The 21,315-nt window shown below is 30.9% G+C and overlaps 2 protein-coding genes across 3 annotated transcripts; one reads left to right on the plus strand and one right to left on the minus strand.

Annotated features, from left to right (window-relative positions):
• Positions 1–1,260: 1,260 nt before the first annotated feature.
• On the plus strand, positions 1,261–12,506 carry LOC112795562 (protein SIEVE ELEMENT OCCLUSION B). Of its 2 annotated transcripts, none has more exons than XM_072234743.1 (7): positions 1,261–1,582; positions 3,263–3,352; positions 4,427–4,902; positions 6,656–6,756; positions 7,146–7,291; positions 10,337–10,828; positions 11,651–12,506. In XM_072234743.1, the coding sequence occupies exons 1-7, from the start codon at positions 1,391–1,393 to the stop codon at positions 12,272–12,274; spliced, it is 2,121 nt and encodes a 706-aa protein (XP_072090844.1). In that variant the 5' UTR covers positions 1,261–1,390; the 3' UTR covers positions 12,275–12,506. The 2 variants fall into 2 exon arrangements, with proteins under 2 accessions (XP_072090844.1, XP_025693342.1); XM_025837557.3 differs by having other exon boundaries at positions 1,263–1,582; positions 6,659–6,756.
• Positions 12,507–12,960: 454 nt separating this feature from the next.
• On the minus strand, positions 12,961–21,014 carry LOC112795563 (protein argonaute 4). The gene is made up of 23 exons (XM_025837558.3): positions 20,852–21,014; positions 19,465–19,714; positions 19,108–19,313; positions 18,793–19,014; positions 18,545–18,681; positions 18,371–18,468; positions 18,183–18,280; positions 17,852–18,014; positions 17,635–17,751; positions 17,442–17,549; positions 16,750–16,812; positions 16,542–16,655; positions 16,294–16,459; positions 16,107–16,219; positions 15,716–15,853; positions 15,077–15,207; positions 14,803–14,868; positions 14,414–14,477; positions 14,223–14,334; positions 14,079–14,152; positions 13,744–13,838; positions 13,623–13,654; positions 12,961–13,516 (listed from the first exon to the last, which is right to left on the minus strand). Exons 2-23 carry the CDS (start codon positions 19,708–19,710, stop codon positions 13,341–13,343), a joined length of 2,739 nt encoding a protein of 912 aa, XP_025693343.1. The 5' UTR covers positions 19,711–19,714; positions 20,852–21,014; the 3' UTR covers positions 12,961–13,340.
• Between the last annotated feature and the right edge of the window lie 301 nt (positions 21,015–21,315).

The following is a 21,315-nucleotide window of genomic DNA, read 5'->3' on the forward strand; positions in this document are numbered from 1 at the left end:
ACCCTAAATTACAAATAGTTTTCACCCGACAGCCACCCGTGTAGCCCCTTCCCCTGTCACCGTCGTGGGATCGTCATCAAACAACCATTCACGTAGTTATTAAAATAATCATTCGACTACCTAGTGAAATAACCATCCAACATTTTTTAATTGTATATACTTAAACTAAATCGAACAAAATAACCATCCAATTAAGAATTAAAATAACCATCTACATACATAATGAATTGAACATCCAACACATTTGCAGCGTAAAGAGAGTCGACGGCGACTAGATTGTGAAAAGAGAGCTAAAGATTTTGTATCTTCGTTGATTGTGGATATGTAGATATATAGCAACCAAAGCCATGGACCAACAAATTTTTTGCCATCTCTGCCCATTGATTTTGTATCTTCATTGATTGTGGATATGTGGATATATAACGTGGGGATAACGTGCGTCTCGAACTGCGCCGATGGGAGGCGGCGGCTTGCGATGGGGCTTGCACGGCCTGCGGTGGGGCCTGCACGGCCGGCAGCGGGGGGTCAGCGGTAACGAGGATGCACGGGGCTGTTGCGGTGCGATCTCCCATTGCTATGTCGTGCAAGCAGAACGCAAGAGACTGGACAGCGTTGACTAGTGTTCTGGATGGCGGCAGCTGGTGTTCCTAGCGGTGACGGACCGGAGTGATCGGAAGAGAATGGACAAGAGGAAGGTTCGGCAGAACGGAAATCACATGTGGCGAAAAAAAAGTTACCGTATAGTAACTGCACCATTTGCAAATTCTTATTTTTTTTTTAAATTCAAACAATAAAATTATTTGAAATTAATTAAATTAATTATCATCTTATTTTAATTTCCTTTTTAACACTATTATTGACATTGTCTACTAAATTCATTGTCTCCTTATACATTTTCTTTTACAATTTGAATTTTTACATGATCAAATCCACCTAGTCTCCTCAACCATAGCTTTACATATGGGAATCATAAAATTTTCTGAGTTATTTAGATTTGGATTCTTCTTTTAATTTTATTCCAAATATTTTTTATTTGTGTCAAAATTATCCATTAACTTTTTAAATTTTGTTCTTGATGTTTTAAATGGAATTAACGAAATAATTTTAACACAAATTAAAAATTTTAGAGATAAAATTAAATATTTAAAATATTTTTTAAAAAAATCACAAATATTAAAACATTCTTCTTGTACAAAAATACCTTGTCATATATTCTGGCCAACACTAGGTTAATTTTCCTTTTTATTTTATTTCTTTATTTATTATTGTGGTGTGATATAGCTAGGCATAGCATTATAAAGTGCTGTTTGGCCTCTTTCCAAAAATGTATAAATAGATCCTGATATGCCATTGAACTAAATATATGTAGCCATCATCATTCATCTCCAATATGTCGAATTATCAAATTGCAAGTAGCAATGTGCTGCAAAGCCCTCTTGAACTAGATGATGATCAAATCCTTGAGAATGTATACAAAACCCATTTCCATTGTGTTGAAAAATGTGACGTTCAATGTCTTCACAGTGTTGCTTCAAATGTTATACACCACTCTATTGCAATTACTGATTGCCTCATCAACAAGGTAATTTACTTCACTTTATTTCCTTCTTTATCATATCATGTATAAATCAAGGTGAAAATTCAAGTACACTCCACTTCACGTGAAATTGATGCCTTGGTGGTTGAGAACAGTTAGATAATTTGACTGATTTGACTAAATTTTTATCTAACAACTTGCAGTCATCAACTTCCCGTGAAATCAACTGCACCTGAGTTTCCACCATAAATCAAACATATATATTAACAACTTGTTTTACTTTTCTTTTAATTTTTTTCTAGTTTAGATTGAGTTCATGTCACGATATCTAATTCTTGTCTAAATGTCATGTATATTTAATAAAAGGTGGAAATTCACATGCACTCGTCTTCTTCATGTGAAGTTGATAACTAAGAGCCGTTAGATGATTTGACAAGTTTAATTAAATTGTTATTTAATGACTCTTAATTATCAACTTCATATAAAGATAACTGTATGTGAGTTTTCATTTTAATAAAATATAAATTTCTGACAAATTAGTAAAGCATTTTTTATTTTACGTGATAATATCAATTATTGTTTATTAATTAATCTTAAATCATTTTCTTTATATATTAAAAATTTGTAAGTTGTTATAACATTTAAATTTCTTTGGTTTATCATCAAGATCGAATGATTGATGAAATATTTAACATTTTAAATTTCTTGAATTTTATATAAATAATTATTGACAAAAAATTGATGGGTACATAAAGTAGTATAAAGTGTAAAATAGGTTAATCAAATTAATTTAGAACTATTTTTTGTTCTTTATATGTGAAAAAAATACTAACTATGCAACGTGTATACTAAAATCAGTCACCAAAGTTAGTCACATTATTAAATATATATTAGAATATAAATACACATTGAAAATAAATTAAACTACACATGTATTTATACACAAATACATTGGTAACTAATTTTAGTGGTTGATTTTGGTATACGAATAGTATTTTTGAAAAAATATATAATCTATCTAAAGTTAAAGTAAAAGTTTTATCTCGCTGCAAAAAAAAAATATTTTACATGGCTGAAATATTAATAATAGTAGTAGTAAATAGTAAATTAATGTTCCGAACATGAGAATGTTAAGTTTAAAGATAGATAGATAGATACATTTTTCTATATGTATATATATAAAGAAAATTAAGATAGTGTAATTTTGATCAATTAAACTTATTCCTTTAAGTTATATTCCAACGTATTCTTTAACCACTAAATTATAATTCCTTTTTATATTTATTACATTAACAAAAATGTGGCTTATTTGACAGGATTTGAATCTTCTAAAGTTTGAATTTTATTTTAGAGAGTAAAGTATAATTTTCTATCCTTAAATGATTTCTCTTTCATATTTATTTTTGATTCCACCTATAAAATAAATGATAAGATGTCACACTTTACTCTCTAAAATAAAATTCAAACTTTAGAGAATACAAATCAATCCTATTGAACATAGTGTGTCCGGCAAAGTGTTAGTTTAAAGAATAAATTAAAGACACTACACTAACTACTCCCCTAATTAACTCTAAAACAATTTAATATAAAAAAATAACTATTTTACTTTTAATTATTTATTCTTTTAATTATTTATTCTGTATATTAATAATCCAAACCAATTCCCAGCTACCATTTTAACTTATAAAATCAACAAAATTTACAATATTTTTATTTTGTTAACAGGGTAGTCAGCAGAGTGATCAATTCCATGAAGGATCGAGCTTCGGTTGTGTTCAACAACTCACGGCTAAACTAAAACGGATTGCTTGCCAGGTGATTTTTTGTTTCACAGTTAGGAGTGAGATCCGAACCGAAAACGAAAAGACTATACTATTTGAGTTATAGGTGATTGTTAAACATTTTGTGTGGATATATATAAGTAACTAAAAGTTATATGTAATTCATTACAAATCAGTTGTTTTATTGTTAAACAAAAAATTAATGCTTGGAATGAATTTCTCAAGAGTTTTTAACAATACAATCATAAATAAAGTTTTTCAGATTAGTAGTTTTTAACAATATTATCATAAACAAAAAATTAGTGGTTTTTGAGACGAATTGGTCAATTCAATCCGATTTTAACAATATTATTATAAATAAAATTTTTCTAATTCGAAAGAGATCAATGTAAATAAAAAAACAGTCAAATAATTAATATTTTATTATTAACAAGTGTATCAATTAAGATCAATCTAATTAATATTTATTGGATTATATCAGATAATCAATAACTTTTTTGAACAACATGAACAACAAATCTTAAATTTGATTATTATTAGATGTTAATTATTCATACCACTAATTAAATTTAGAATTAATTTATCTTTTTAACTTTATTGTTCACAATATTCAACAATACTATTATCTATCTATACTTTTTCATATTTAAATATCCTAATATTATTCTTTAATATCCCCTCTCAAACGAACTCAATTTATATTGCAATTTGAGTTTATAACTTATTAAATGAAAACCGTCAAATAAAAAAATTAGGAAAATTTGGGTGCAGACAAAATTCTTAAAATTTAACATACAGACTGAATTGTAAACACAAAAATTCAAAATAAATAAGTTATTTTGAGAATATAATACAAATTACTATCTATTTTTCTCTCTTGACTATTTATTTGAATTGAAGAACAAAATACCTTTGATCTCTACAACTTAAAAATTTTTAATAGAATCTTAGCTATTGAAATAATTAGTTTAACCAACCTCTAATACATCAACTGATCAACAGGTCACCCTTTATAAAGACCGCATAAATTAATTATTTAAATAGTCAGATATTAATTAAAAAAATTTAATTATAGAAAAATATTTTGTTTTTGGAACAAATATTGCAGATGTTATGCACAGGACGTGGCGATAAGTATGCGCATCACACAACAATGTTGATACTGGAACAGTTGAAGGCATATTCTTGGGATGCAAAAGCACTCATAGTTCAAGCAGCATTTGCCTTGGAGTTTGGAAAACTATCTCATATTCCACAAAGTCAAAGTCAAAGTCAAAGTCAAGGTGAAGTAGTTGACCAACTCCTGGAAGTTGAAAAGTCATTGGCGGAGTTGAACGGGCTTCCAAGCCTCCGGCAGAAGTCAGAAGAGCTTGTAATTTTGAATGGTTTGGTGAAGAAGGTAATGCAAATGATTGGATGCATCAGAGAGTGGAAGGAGCTGATAAGTAAAGAATATGAGATAAAAGAAGTTCCAATCTTGTCTCAAACCTTGCATCAGATCCCTGTCATTGTTTATTGGACCATCTTCACCTTTGTCACTTGTACTGCTCAAATTAATTACTTCACTACCACTCATCATACCAAGTAAGCTTTATATTTATTAATTTTAACAATAATTAATATAGAGTCATTCAGATAAAGACGTTTAAAACGTCTTTTTTTAAAGATATTTTTTAATAATTAAAATTCAATATGTATAATTGATTAAATCGTATTATTTTTTATCAAAATTAGATCAGATAAATTGATTTGGCCAAAAAATCAGTGAACTATTTCTTGAACCGATCTAAATTAATATTTTTTATAAAAATAACTATAATATCTCTATTATAAAATACTCCTAACCCTTCTCTTTTCTCTTTGTCGTCATAAAGTTAGAATTTAGGGTTCTCAAAATTTAAAATATATATAATAAAAATATTTTAATTATTTTCTATAATAACGTTATTGTAGTCATTTTTATAAAAAAATATTAATTTAGACTAGTTCAATATTTGATTTACTAATTTTTCGACCAAATCAATTTATCTGATCTAATTTTGACAAAAATAACATAATTTAATCGATTATATGTATTAAATGTTAATGTATTAAATTTTAATTACTAAAAAAAGATGTTTTAAGCGTCTTTATCTGAGTGGCTCCCTAATTAATAAAGTAAAAATTCACGTGCAGTTATCTTTATGTAAAGTTGATATTTAAGAATCATTAGATGATTTTACACGTTTGATTAAATCATCATCTAACAATTCTCAACTATTAACTTCGCATAAAAATAACTGTGTATAAATTTTCACTAATTAATAAATACTAAATAAGACAAATTTAGACTATTTTAGCTTAATTTTTGTAATCTTTCAAATATTATTATATTACTTATTACTTAACCATTTCATTATTCCTTTTTCTATACTCATCCATTCTTTTAAAACACAATGGTAGCGATACTGAAAATGATGTTTAAACTGTAATTATATTCATTTATTTTTATCTATTTCATCTTTTAAGTTCTTAATTTTAAGTTAACATTTTTAATAAATACTAATTTTAATATGTATAATTAATATTATCCAAAATATATTGAATACGTTTTATCCTTTTAGAATATTAAATAATGCATTTGAATATGAATTTTTCGTTTTAAAAACTAGAAGAATATATTTATTCTTCCATGTGTACATTTGCTTAATTAAGTTTTAAGTAAGAAAATTTCTTTTTAATTTTTACTACTGTAGGTAAGATATTTATACTTAGTTTGATAGAATTCTTTGAAAAAATGCTTCACTTTTTTTTTATTTAATAAATAAAAAGAATTATGTGCTTATTTGCAGTTTTTAAAAGTTATTAATATTCTCAAAAGTACCTAAATAGGTGCTAATAAAAAAGTATTTTAAAATTTAGTTTATACTTATTAAAATTAAAATAATCTAATATAATTTCATAAAACCTCGTAAGTTAATAAATATTTAAATTTATCATTATATTTATATTTATTATAATTGATTTAAATTTTAAAAATTATTTTATCAAAAATAATTATTGTTACTTATACTTTTTAAAAATTATTTTTAATTTTATTTACTAAATATAAGTGTTACAACTAGAAATTTATTTTTTTAAAATCAATTTTAATGTTATTTTCGAAAGGTTAAAAGTTAAAACAAGTCATGAATGCATTTAATTTTTAAAACAATTAATATATTATTACTCTATATTGTAAAACACGTATCCAAAATATTTAACCTTCAGGTTTCCTTCTTTACAAAAGCAACCCTCTAATTTTTATATTTTTCCATATAAAGAGTACAATTTAATTACTAAAATTGTTTCCATCCAGCAGGGATAACAGATATGAATTGCCCAAGCATTTTGATCATAGGCTTGATGGTATTCTTAAAAGTTTTCAGGGCAACCTAGAAGACTGCAAGAAGCAAATAGGTTAGTTATGATTGTTAATGCACACAATTTTTTAAATATTTGGTAACAAAAAGAATTAGCCAAAAATAATATGAACTTACGTTATTTAGTATTTATTAATTATTGTTAAAATTAATAAATATTAAATACGATAAATTTAAATTTTTTTTTCTAATATTATTATCTATTATATTAGATTAAAGTGAAAACTTATGTGTAGTCGACTTCACGTGAAGTTAATAGTTGAGAGCCGTGAGATGAAAATTTAGTCAAATCAGTCAAATCATCTAATGATTCTCGGTTACCAACTTTACGTGAAGTCGGCTGCACCTAAATTTTCACCTTAGTCCAAACTAACTAGCAATTGATGTCAATTTCTAATAAAACATTTTGTGTGAACCCTAATACAGAAGCAATAGAAGATTACACGAAGCGTAAGAATATCATTTATGGTGGTAATAAAGATATTGTGAGGGTTTTGAGAGCTCTTATCATCTCCACTCATCAGTACTCGGATTCAAGGCAAATAGTTTATTGTGGCCTCAATGGACAACCGGTAACAAAATAAAACTTATCAATGACTCTGTATTACTATTTTACTCTTTGAGATTACTCTTGAGATTCATCAAATTTTTAATTAAGTTGTTATAATTTAAAATTCGTAATTTGATCTCTATATTAGATAAAAAATAAAAGGTGAAAATTCAGGTGAAGTCCACTTTACATGAAATTAATATTTAAGAGCTGTTAGATGAAAATTTAGTCAAATCATTCAAATCATCTAACGACTCTCAGATATCAACTTCAAGTAAAGTCGACTGCACCTGAGTTTCTACCTAAAAAAATAGATTCTTTCTAACTAATATTTTGGTTAAAAAATATTTTTTGTTTGCAATATTTATTTATGTGTTGAAGTAGGATGAATTACGAAATACTTTAAACGTAAATATTTTAGTATTATTTTGTTTTATTTTTTAAAAATAACAACTAATAAGAATTTAATTAAAATTTTTTATTTAATATAAAAATTTAATTAAAAATTAAAAAATCAATCATGCTAGATATGTTATCAAATCAGTTATTTATATAAAATAGGGTAAAGTATACTTTTTGTCCCTGAAGTTTGTTAAAAGTTTCAAAAATATCTCTAAATTTTGATTTGTTTTAATTTTGTCCAAGTTTCGATTTGCATCAATTTTACCCTTATTACTAATTTTTGATAATTAATATTTTTCTTTCCAAATATACCCCTCTCTTATTATACCTATCATCATCATCATCACAACCCTCTGTCTCTCTTTCTTTCTCTCCATCTCCATCACCACCATCTCCGTTGAGCCCCAATCATGATCACCACTTTTTTTTTTGTTCTTTGCACAAACCCAGCAATAACAAAGCTATCGTTCTTCCTTCTTTTCTCTGTTAGCAAATCCAGCCTCATTAATTATTAGTACTAGTTGGGTTAATACCTTTTTTTTGTTTTCAGATTTCACACAAAGCAAAGCAAAATCCTTTTACTGCCACACCAACCTGAGACCCTGACCCCAACAACAAAGTTTCTTCCTTTTAATATTACTCGTACTATACCTCATTGGAAAATTAATAACACAAAAATTAAATGATAAAGAACCAAACATGATCCATTTCAATACACTTCTTCTCATTTCTCAAAATATCAACATCCAAAACAAATAAATTTATCATCATGACCATGATCATACTCCAACCCCCTCCCCTCTCCGAAAAAAATTAAAAAAAAAGAGAGAAAATAAGAAGAAGATGAGAGAAAAGACCACATCTTTAAACACCTGCATAATCAAAAAGTATGGTTTTTTTTTTAAAAAAACTTCATTGTTGGGCAAAAATGCATACTTTTTGAAATTTCAATGAACATATTGAGAATGAAAAGTGGTAAGAGCATTGCTAGAGGGATCCTGCAAGAAAAGCTCCTCCAAAAACCGGTTCCATAGAACCTATCCCATATCTCATTCTCTGTTTGCTAACAGAGAAGGAGGAAGAACGATGGTTTCGTTGTGTCTGGGTTTGTGCGAAAAAGAAGAAAAAGGGTGGTGGTCATCGAAGATTGGGCCTCAACGGAGATGGTGGTGATGGAGATGGAGAGAAAGAAAGAGAGACAGAGGGTTGTGATGATGATGGGACTGGAGAGGACGGTGAAGATGAAAAGAGAGAAAGAAAGAGGGACAGAGGGTTGCGATGATGATGATGATAGGTATAATAAGGGAGGGGTATATTTGAAAAGAAAAATATTAATTATCAAAAAATTTGTAATAAGAATAAAATTGATGCAAATCGAAAACTTGAGGGACAAAATTGAAACAAATCAAAACTTAGGAATATTTTTGAAATTTTTAGCAAATTTTAGAGACAAAAAGTATACTTTACTCTATAAAATATATGTTGTAATATAAAATAGATATTAAAAATGAATTAAATTAACGTATATTTATACAAAAATAAATAGTGACTAATTTAATAGTTGATTTTTTATATATACCTAATATTTATTTTAAAAATTTGATAAAATTATATAAGCTAACAAAGTAATAAAATCACTTATTTTACTACCACCCTATCCCTTATTATTATATTTCTATGTTGTTCAGCTTTTCGAATATTTATGAGTGGTGGTGTTTTTTATAGGAATACCCGTACCAATTCTCAAATTTCAGTCGGATAATTTAGTCGCAAAACAAATTTTAATTATTAAATTAATCATAAATTTTTTATTTCATTAAACAAATATATATATATATATATATATATATATATATATATATATATTACTCTTATTTTTCTTTAGGTATGTTTCCTTATTTATTGTCACCTCACACTAACCAACCAGTATCAGAAAATTGTTCATTAATCTATTAATTAACAAGAATCTTAATTGGCATATATGTAATTTGCATAGTAGTTAGAATTTTGATTTAACTTTTAAAAATCTTTTGATATTATAATTTTAAATGAGTCAATCAATTTTATAATATTTGTACAAAATCTGAGGATTTGACGATTTAAATCTTGTTAACTATGAAGTACAGACACTTTGTTTAGTTGTCGTGTCCGCGTGTCGGACGTATTTCGGACACGATACTAGTCCGACACGCGTATCTACTGCTGTGTCCAATCGTACCTTAATAAAAAATATAAATTTTTTTTCCAAACACGCTTGGACACTCCTAAATACCATCACGTGTCAACGTGTTTAATCTTATTCTTAGCATTTATTCTTAAAATAAATTTAGATATAGTATATATTATTATTTATTAAAATAAAAAACATTTTAAATAATTAAAAATTTTCATTTATATTTTAATGTCAATAGAATATCAAAATATCATTACAATTTATCTAAAAAATACTTTATATTCTATATGTATGTGTGTCACATGCCTTATAAGATTTTAAAATTCGCGTGCGTATCCGTGTCGTGTTGTATCCAATGTCAGTATCCGTGCATCATAGCTTGTTAATATTTTACATCTTACACGTACTTAATTTACTTTTTTGATTTCATCATAAATTTCGATTTTTTTTCTACCTTGGACTGATCTGAGATTAATTACTATTATGGCATAGGTGAAAATTGAGGATCTGAAGAAGAAGCATGTGTTGTTGTTCATCTCGGGCCTGGAGAACATTCAAGATGAAATTAAGCTCTTAAAGGGAATATATGAAAAGCTGAAAGAGGAACCAAGAGAAGTAGAGGGGTATAAGAAAGAGGATTTCAAGATTCTTTGGATCCCCATTGTGGATGAATGGAATGAAAGAAACAAGAAGGATTTGGAGAAGATGTTGGAGGACACTAAGATTGGATGGTATGTGGTTAAAGATTTCAATTTCAAAACAGGGATCCGTCTTATCAGAGAGGTGTTCAAATATAAAGACAAATCAATTATCCCACTCTTAAGTCCTCAAGGTCAGGTGGAAAATGATGATACCAAACTTCTTCTTTCTGTTTGGGGGATTGATGGCTTCCCCTTCAAGGCTTCTGATTACACTCGTCTCACTCAACAATGGAACTGGTTTTGGAATGAAATCACAAAACTCAATCCAAGGATGAAAGACTTTGTAAGTTCATTCTATGCATATGGGCCTTATATAAAAGAGGATAATAATCAAATTTGTCCTAAAAGATCATTTATTCTTCAAGTTAGTATTCAAATAATTTTTTTTGTCATATTAATCTTTAAAAGATAAAATATAAGTCAAATTGATTCTTCTGTTAGTTAAATGATACATGGTAAGTTAATGCCACGTGACACTTAACGTGACATGTCATCATCTAACTAACAAAATGATCAATTTGACTTACGTTTTATCTTTTAAGAGTTAATATAACTAAAAAAATCATTTGAGAACTAATTTAAAAATTGAGTGATCTTTCAGGGACGAATTTGACTATTAACCCTATATGAAAGTAAAAATAACAAATATAAGCGTATAAATATTAATGTTAATAATAAGGTAAAAACTCAGATGCAGTCGACTTCACGTGAAGTTGATAGTTGAGACTCAAATTATCTAACGACTCTCAGTTATTAACTTCATGTGAAGTCAACTGCACCTGAGTTTCCACCTAATAATAATTTACAAAATTACTCTTAACATTAATAGTTTAGTAGGTATTAGTAATATTATTGAGGTTGAGTTGAGTGTGATATAACTAGAGAATAAAAAAAATCGGCAATACTTGGAAAACAAAAAAAAAAAAGGTAAAATTTGTCTTATTTAATATTTATTAATTATTACAATAATGAATGAATGATAAATAAAACAAGTTCTACGATGTTGGTGTACGCATAACAAAGTTGTATTTAATAATAGGGAGTAATGAGTTTATTTGGTACTTTAATACATTGGATATAATTAGTGAGAAACAAAAAATTTCAGATTGAAGACGATTATTACATATTCATCTTTGGAGGGACGTCCAGCAAATGGATCGAAGAGTTTGAAACAGCTTTGAACACTTTGAAAAGGCAGATAGAAACCACTGTCCCAATCGAATTATATCGACTAGGGAGGGATGATTCCAGGGCGGTTCCACGCTTCTGGATCGCCATAGACAGCTTGCTAGCCAACAGGAAACACACGAAGGGTGGCGGCGGCGAGGGCGTTATGGACTTTTCAACAAGAGAGATGAAGAGGTTGTTGTTTCTTAAACAAGACCCAAAAGGGTGGGTCATACTTAGCAAAGGGTCAAATGTGAAGCTTCTTGGTCAAGGCGAGGTCATGTATCGCACGGTCAAAGAATTCGAGAAGTGGCCAAGGAAGTTGGATGACCAAGAAGTAAGCTTTGATGTTGCATTCAAAGAATACTATGAGAGGATCAAGCTTAAAGATGGTCCTCCCAAATGTGAGCATAGCGAAATTACATACCCCTCTGATATCCTTGCACGCATTCCATGCCCAAATGTTGATTGTGGCCGTTCAATGGAGGTCACATCTGTTAATTACAAGTGCTGCCATGGTCTTGAACAACCTAATGTTCCTCCTAGGAGTAATTTATGTTGAGTCAATTGTGCATGCCATGCATGCATGCATGCTCGAGTTATATTTACTCTAATTAATGTGTTGTTATATTCGTAGTTGTTAATGTTTACAAATGCATGTCTATGGTGTGTGGTCATTTATTTACCTAAGACTGGGCAAGGCTAGCTAGTAAATAATGGCCTTCATGCAATTTAATTTGCCTTATTAATGTTATACAATAATTTGTTTGAATAAACTGATAATTTTGTTGGTATATGGCTGCTTACATTACCTCCTCCACCAGCAATATTTCTCTTAGAATAAAATCACAAATAAACCACTGAAAATGACAAATAAAACGCTTTTAAATTAACCCCTATTATTAGAATTAAAAACCATAATTTAGCATTAAAAAACGTAATTTAAACTATCTTGTCCATATTTGCTATTTTAAAAAAACTTATTGATGCTTTTTTTCTTTTAAAGACTAATATGTTCAAAATATAAACCATCAGAATTTAGGATATAGATCTTCTAAATTTTGAATTTCACTTTAGAGAATAAAATATAATCTCTCTCATTTATTTGAGAAAAAAACTATTTAAAAATAGAAGTTCACACTTTACCCTCTAAAATACAAACTCTAAAGTACAAATTCAAAATTTAGAAAATCTAAATCCCAGAATTTATGTCACTTCACTCTTTCTCTTATAAGCAAAACAATGCTATTGCGAAAATGAACATTTTATATATATTCCTTTGTCATAAACATCAGCACCGTGTTTCCCCATCTTTCATTGAAGAATATTCCGAAGATATTTTCAATAACCTCCAATAACACCGCTGGATAATCTAATATAATCAGATCCTAAACCAAACATAACTACAAAAGCATCTCAATACATTGCCACTTGAAAGCCAGTGCTAAACACATGCCATATATCACATAAAACAAAACAGTCTAAAACATAGACGATAAGTCTTACGCTAACATGGCTAAGTCTACCAGTATCCAGAGTTAGATAGATAGTTAGATAGATAGCTAGCTAGATCTGAGCATGGTTTTTATGTACAAGCATTGCTTTCTCTCATAAGCAACTGAGACACCTCAGCAGAAGAACATTGAGTCGGAAACACCGTCCTGCAATTTCGGCAACTGGGGGACAGGGACAGCTCCAGCAGCACTCAGTCCACCATGACTTGACGATGTCTCAGATTTGTCTTCAAATTTGAGGAAGTGCCCCACCTGGGTTGCAGCCAAGTGTGCGTAGCATATTGGAGCAACTGCGTAGGAGAAAAAATAGTACAAGTGTGTCAATCACAATTAAATCAGATATCAGATACAATACATGAATCTATCTAAATAGCCGGATGTGAAGCAAGAATTTACCAACAGAAATGGAAGTGGTGCTCCTCTGATACCTGTCATAAACAACAAACATCTAATGATAGGTTCCTTAAGACGCATGTGCATAATTCCAAATCAATACAGGTCAAAAAGTTCCACTTACACATATGACAGAGAATGTACAAGCTCCTGTAGCTCATCAGCACTAAAACCAACCTCATCATGAAGAACATGGTAGTGTGTAGGCCTGCTAGTGCCCTGAGGAGGAAATTTTTGAAGGAATACAGAGAATATTACTAAAAGATAGACACCACGATAGTCACAGTAGTGATCGTTCACACACACACACATCTAGACCCCCGAACAGTTCGTTTCGGGGCAAAAATCAACTCAATGAAGACACACCTAACACGTCGAACCACACAACTACACAAGCCACAAGCATGTAAATTAATCTTTATACTTAAAAAGGAGGGAAACAGAATATTGGATACTTACTATCATTCCAGCATGTGCACATAGGTAGAAATCATAGTTTCTTGGATGACAAATTTTGTTGTCAACAACAGTTCCTGTAAAGCAACAGGTTTAGTAAAAAGCCAATTAGCCAACAATCTTTGGATAATCTGAACTGATATTTACCAGGTGGGACATTGTCAGGAGAACCAGACTGGAAGAATCTTGTGTGGTGGTTCTTCTGAGCAACTATAACCACAAACTTGGGCTCCCACTTTTCATCAAGGAATTTACATGCCTACAAAGTTAAAAGTCAACGTTAGCCCCTTTTACGACCAAAAATGTTTCCCAAATAGCAGAGTCAAAAGCTTATGAACCTCAATGATTTGATCAAGCTCTTTGTTCAAAACTTGATTGAACTGTGATTCACTAACACCATCCCTATATTCAGCATAATAAAGATACTACGTTTAGTTTCATCAGAAAAGAATCGCATAGTAATAAATCAGTATAACAAACAAGCATTGAACACCAAAAGCATTTTGTAGCTATTGGAAAAAATACAACATGCAATGATCGCCATGTATCAACATCAAAACAAATATGCAGTAGGTTTGGAGCAGTTAAAAACATAAATGGCAAATGGGACACAGGAATTACACAACCCTAGCATAGCAATAGTGACAAATCCCATTAACAAACACAATTTATTGGCAATACCTCAAATGTTTTCAGCTCTAACTTCGGAGTTACAAGAAAAGATTACCTGAAAATAATTATATTGTCTGGCTTTCGCTTCGCAGAAGTAACATAGAAATCAAGTAGAAGTTCCCTGCAGTTGATGAAACCGATCAAGCTAGGTACTTATTTCAATTGACCATATACATATAGTGTGAAGATTAATACAACATTAAACAGACTGCTCAAAAGCCACCGCTCTTACAAGGCAGAAAGAAATACTACAAGACATCATGGTATACAATCATGTGCCATCTAACACAGAAGCATAGTTTAATTATTTAACTACATGTAGATAGAACCTTATAATTCCATCATCATCTTTGTCAGATACTTTCTTGAACAGGTTATCTATCATTTCAACCTTTGCGGACTGGGTACGAACACAGGCCCTATACTTCGATATAAGAGGCCATTGTCTAGAGCTGACCACCTGCATACTCTCAGAAAACAGCAACATTTCATCAAGAAAAAAAAAAAAAGAAAAAGGGTAGAATTAGATCAACCTGGCACCAATATATGCATTGATATAAAAATTATAGGGTAAAGTATATTTTGTCCTTAAGGTTTGCTAAAAGCTTCAAAAATACCCCGAAGTTTTATTTTGTTTCAATTTTGTCCTAGAAGTTTCCAATTTGCATCAAATATATCTCTATCGGCTAATTTTTCAAAAAATATAGGACTAATTCAGCAACAATTTCACAAGAACAACTTTCAACACAAGCAAATCAGACATAGTTATCATGCATTTGTTGGATTGGTCCTAAACTTTTGGAAAATTTAACTGTCGGATATATTTGATGCAAATCGAAAACTTCCGAAACAAAATTGAAATAATAAAACCTAGTATTTTTGAAACTTTTGACAAACTTTAGAGACAAAAAATATACTTTACCCAAAATTATATTATATTCATTGAAAACATGACAATTATGATTTACCGCTGCAATTGAAGGAATATCAGATTGCCCTGGTGAGCCATGCGAAACATCCATGCCCAGGATAAGTGTGGGTGCTTTTGAAACGACTGGAAGAGCTGGAGAGTGTTCAACGCCTAATAATGTATTCAATCCACCAAGCTGCAGATCAAAAGAATAATTCAATTGAAAAGGAAGAAATAAAACAGAAGCCTGATGACTAGGCAACATAAAACAATGACAACCACCTTTGCTCCATTAGATGGGGAAAGGATGCAAAGTCATTCATTTATTCCCATGTTATTATCACTCAAGAGCAGGTGAGAAACAAGATATTAAAAGCTGGGTCATAGCCAAAATAATAAAATGTACAAAGCTGTTGCCCAATAGTACTAGAATACCATGCCCAACATACCTTGGCATTTATCTTCATCAAAACGTTAGTCAGAAACTGGTCATTGACCCTTAAAGGACACATGCACTGGCTAGCAATTCCATACTCGGTAAGATTTTTCTTTTTCCATGGACCTTCAATGTTAGAATAAATCTTCGTTCTCAATTGTTTACACAAGATAAATGAAATCCACTTATTAATGACTAACCATAAATTTCACAGTTTTTCCTCTCGGGAATTAGACATAGAAGGAACTGAGGAACTCCAGGAAGTTTAGACTGCATGCTTTCAAACATCTTCTCCACTCTAACCATTGGTGGGGAACGCCTAAACTGGTGACTCTCTTCAATCACATCAAATGGATCTTCCATTGACTGCAAAAACAAAAGCAGGAAAGAACATTTCAGTCAGTAGATCTTTCATACTTCTCAGCTGATACAAGGAGATGGAACTTACAATTCCTTTCGTTCCTGCAACTCTAATCATATCCCTCACAAGAGCTCTTACATCACATCGTGCAGAAAAGTTAACTACAGCCCACCGTTCTATCTTTATTGGCTGCACAAAACTCTGGAAAAGCATTTTTAAGTTATTAGAACCTCATACAGTACTGAGAATCTGGACCAGATGAAAATTTCAATGGAAATTGAACTAAACCGAATACCTTATTACTAAAATTCCATCGCCCATTCCTTGGATTTAAGTCCTCACCATTGCCAAGCTTCAACTATTGGAAAACATTCAATAATCAATATCAAACTATGAAAGTTAAAAACATAAGGTTACTGATGATTGACAATATAGGAGCCATGAGTCTCCATACCATAATTAATTTTGCTTACAATATTGCTCAACCAATTTGTTTTATAATCTTAAACAACCAGAATCAACACAAAATAGCAAACAAAGAGAACAAAGTCATTTATATAGCATTTACATCCTTCAAAGAATTACTACCAGCAAGAACTTAACATCATTTTCTTAGATAGGTAAAAAAAAAGGAAACAAAAAATAATACCAACACGCCACAAACAGCAAAGGGAACTTCAAAATAATTTATAATTCATCAGAGGCAGCCTAGCATTTAGATATGACAGTAGCAAAAAGAGAATTTTTCCATATAAATCCATATTCCAAACAAAGGATTTTTTAAAAAGGACTTTCATTTAGTTTCATGTGGGAGTCAAGAAAAAACAAGTTACTAGAGCATTTGCTAAATGAGAAAAATCATTTCTCGAACAAGTGACCTGCCAAGTCATAATTAAGAAAACCTCAGGTCACCAAGTTCAAATAAAACAAGGCAACACACAATAAACAAGTTTCAAGAGCACAGTGACAAAGAGAAATATTAAATACCCTTGGTGAAGGCAGAACCCGACCATCCACTTGAGTAAAGCCAGTGCTTATAGAAATTCCACAATTTTGAAGCATAGGTTCAGAACCATAGTTGCTGGTTTTTAGTGCCTAACAAAACAATATTTAATAAGCTTCCTTAACCAAGCCATAAGCAGTGTAACCACATCACTTAAAATTTAGAATAACAACGTACATCAGATAAAACCCTCATCCTCTCTGGTGGCTTCTGCCTGGACTTCTCTACCAATGAAGCCCTTTGAAGCGTGGACAGCGCTTTTGTATAACGTTGCAAGGAAACCAATTCACAAAGCTAAAACAACAGGAGAAGTAAATAACCTAGGTTTTAGTTAAGATCCAGAATGCTAAAATTGCAGCATGCAAAACCTGCAAAAATAAACACATTGATTCACCTCAATGGGGAAGTATGTCGGTCGTTTAGGCTTGCCAACATTGATACAAGGAAGCTCAGCAGAGTATCGAAGATCTATCCTACGAGCATTGACAAAATAATCATAAACAGTCACTTCTTCAGTACCATCATCACCATCCCTTCCACCTTTCTTAAGAGAAAACCTGCAAAATCCAAGCCATCACTGAAAACCTATACTCATCAAATAACAATTCTACTATCATAATGCACCATATATTCAAGTTTTATAATTTGACATCAAAGCCAAATGCATTTAGAGAAAATAAAGGGAGGAATAAAGAAAGAAATAGAGAGAGAGAGAGAGAAGGTACGTCTGATCTCGGCATGGGAGTTCACTGAGACCTGTAATTTTGTACTCTTGATTGGATGGGCTTACTTTAATCCTCAGATTTTTTAGGGTCCTTTTGGCCTGTTTAGAGTAAAAAGAGTAACAGACAGGCCTTTGTGTAAAATAATCAAACAAAAGAGTAATAAATTAAGTTTTCAACAGCATTGTTACCTTTGCCCAGTCAAGCTGAAATGGATCCCGCACATTTTGATTGGCAATTAGGAAGTCCACAACAGGTCCAGGCTGGATTGTCATAGTAGTTGTGACATCTAAACGAATTGGATGATTATAGGAGTTAGACAAAAAGCCTTGATGAGAAGGTTGTACACAGTACACAGATCTAACCTATGTTCAGAGACAGGCCACTCTGAGTAGTTCTGAAACTTGAATGGAATCCTCTGCAGCCAAGCACACCACCTCCAACTTCAGCAAAATTCCTTGGGTCATTGTGGAAGAAGGATTGCCGAACTAGGAGGCAACCTCTGCAATAGACAAATGCACAGTTGAGAACTATGGTTTGGTGCCTTGTAAATTATAATGCATCAAAATGTTAGAAAACATGTTATGACAAGTAAAATGAAGAAAGGTCTTACTGTTTAGCAGCATGTTGCCTCAATATAATATCGAGCACTCTGATGGCTTCTTGGAAATTCTCCGATTCCTGCCCACGCAAGGCATTGGCAATGGCCTGCATTGGAATTTTGGCGGCATAGCTAATCTCTACTTTAAATTTCTTCGCACGATACGGGCGTCGCATCCTCTTTTTGTCACTTTCATTGTCCCCATGACCATCAGGGCTACAGTTACCATTATTTCTTCACAAGAAAAAATAAAAGGTTACACACTGCTGAAACAATGATCTGAAACTCTATGGAAGGCTAAAACAATTATATGCTTGTCATTTCTACCTATTCGAAACAACATCCTCCAGAACAACTTCAAACTCAAGCTTGTTGCTTGGAAGAGCACCAATGGTAAACAGACTTTTCTCCCCGTCGTATGCGAAGTCCTTACCATTTAACTCAGAAGCATACGTCTCATGCACCCTATCCATTATCCTTCTCCCGAAACCCTTACCTTCTACAGGGCGTCCATCTTCATAAGCAAACGCAACCTGTTCAAATAACATAACAAGTGACAACAGTCATATTTGGGTAATTAGAATAAACCTGAATAATAATAATAATAATAATAATAATAATAATAATAATAATAATAATAATAATAATAATAATAATAAACAAAGGAATGTGAGAGGGACATACGCTATAATGGAAGAAATTTCCATCATTGTTAGTGACATTAACTTTGAAGTGATTGGTTTGAAGAGCTATCTTCATTCCTTTTGATCCCAGCCCACGCCTGGCAATCGGAAGGCGAGAAACCTTTTTCTTAACAGGTTCAGCAAGTGCGTCTTCTGCTTTAACTGGGACAACATCAGGTGGAACAACAGGGGGTGGTGGTGGCAGGGATGCCTCGGTACCATTTCCATCCAGCTCAGATGAATCCATATCCCTATTTCGGATAACATACAAGGTAAGAATTGAAATAAACTTGGACTTGGAGTGTATAATATCAAAAGATATGAACAATCTGAAAAAGTTGAGTAAATGAAACAAATTGTATAATATGAAGCTCAGTACAAAATAGCAAAAATTTCGACTCAAGTAACCAATAGGCTAAAAAAATCACATGACACAAGGAACCAATCCCCGATAATAACCAGAAAAGGTAGTAATTAACATCAAATCTATCAAAACATCCATTGAAATAACCAAAACATAAACTATGAGAGAAACAGCTCATCTTTTCTTTTTCCTTTTTTTTTCTTTTTTTTTCTTTTGTGTCTAACCAAACGACTTATGAAACATTAATTCAGTCTTCAAGATATTTGTAAGATCACATAAGACTAACGTGAAATGAAAATTACTCTTAAGCACCAAAGTAAGGTTTATCTCGTTTTCTTTTTTTTTTTCTTTTCTACAACTGCAATACAATGTCAATTGAATCACTACTAATATTTAAATTAAAAAGTAAAATAATAAAAATATGAAATGTCATTATTTGACAGAAAGGAAATGGAGTCTTATTTGACAGAAAATAAGTGAAGAAAATGAAAAATTACCATGAAAAACGTCATTCAAAGCTGAAACAAAGTAAGTTGCTGACATAGATTTAAGAAAATAAAAAAATAAAAAACAGAAAGTACAAAACGAAGACATGCAATGAGAGTTAAAGCTAGCGAAAGAGCCAAAAAGCCCAAAAAAGACAGCATTTGTACGGAACAGAGTTTTCTACTTCTGAAGAGCTAAAAAAGATTACTAAAAAAAAATTGAGAGGGAAGCATCATTTCTGAAAGAAAATGCAATTTCGAAAACGTTTCCCAAATCATATACAACGAAAGTGAAAACAAGAGCAAGATCAGACGCATGCAGAAACTCAAACATTACAAACTCAAAATTCTAGAACAGCATTGTATGATCTCACAATGTAACAAAACGAAAATAACCTTTTTCGAGTTTTAGCAACACGGAAGAAGAGAAACAACAAAAACAAATTTAGTGATGAAAATGAGAAATTGCGGTGTTAGAGTGAATTTTGAAGTAAAAATAGGTGACAAGAGGAAACAAAACGCATATTTCATTTTCTTACCCAAAGAGTGAAGACACACTGGCTGTGGCTGAACTGAGTATGCAGAAGAACCCTAAAACCTAAAAGTAACTGAGAGCAGAAGAAAGGACGCAAAGCGCAGTGAAGTGAAAACACTGGGCCGTGGGCTTCTTGGAAATAGTCAAATACGAAAATATATCCTCTCAAATTTTTTTCTAGATGGTCTAGTAAAATATGATCTTTTATCTTATATTTTTAAATAATAAAAAAATAATTTAATGAGTGATTTTAATATAAATATATATAATATAATTTTAAAAAATTATAATTTATTAAACAATATATGTCTCTCAATTTTCTCCTTCTTCTTTTTTCTAATGCTTATATTAATAATTAATTAATATTATCATTTTTTAAATTAGAGTCTAACTATACATTCAAGAATTTTTTACAATCAAATTTAATTAAGTTGGCCCAAACTCAACAAAAACTACTTTTATTATATC

Source organism: Arachis hypogaea, chromosome 4, assembly GCF_003086295.3.
Source record: "Arachis hypogaea cultivar Tifrunner chromosome 4, arahy.Tifrunner.gnm2.J5K5, whole genome shotgun sequence".
NCBI classification, from domain to species: domain Eukaryota; kingdom Viridiplantae; phylum Streptophyta; class Magnoliopsida; order Fabales; family Fabaceae; genus Arachis; species Arachis hypogaea.

Excerpts from the sequence above, each read along its gene's own strand:
- LOC112795563 (XM_025837558.3), bottom strand. The coding sequence starts at position 19,710 with ATGGATTCATCTGAGCTGGATGGAAATGGTACCGAGGCATCCCTGCCA. Across the intron at positions 17,752-17,851 it reads CGACATACTTCCCCATTGAG|CTTTGTGAATTGGTTTCCTT; the intron begins GTGAATCAATGT and ends CTGTTGTTTTAG. Across the intron at positions 14,869-15,076 it reads GATGATGATGGAATTATAAG|GGAACTTCTACTTGATTTCT; the intron begins GTTCTATCTACA and ends CATCAACTGCAG.
- LOC112795562 (XM_072234743.1), top strand. The coding sequence starts at position 1,391 with ATGTCGAATTATCAAATTGCAAGTAGCAATGTGCTGCAAAGCCCTCTT. Across the intron at positions 3,353-4,426 it reads TAAAACGGATTGCTTGCCAG|ATGTTATGCACAGGACGTGG; the intron begins GTGATTTTTTGT and ends CAAATATTGCAG. Across the intron at positions 6,757-7,145 it reads AGACTGCAAGAAGCAAATAG|AAGCAATAGAAGATTACACG; the intron begins GTTAGTTATGAT and ends ACCCTAATACAG.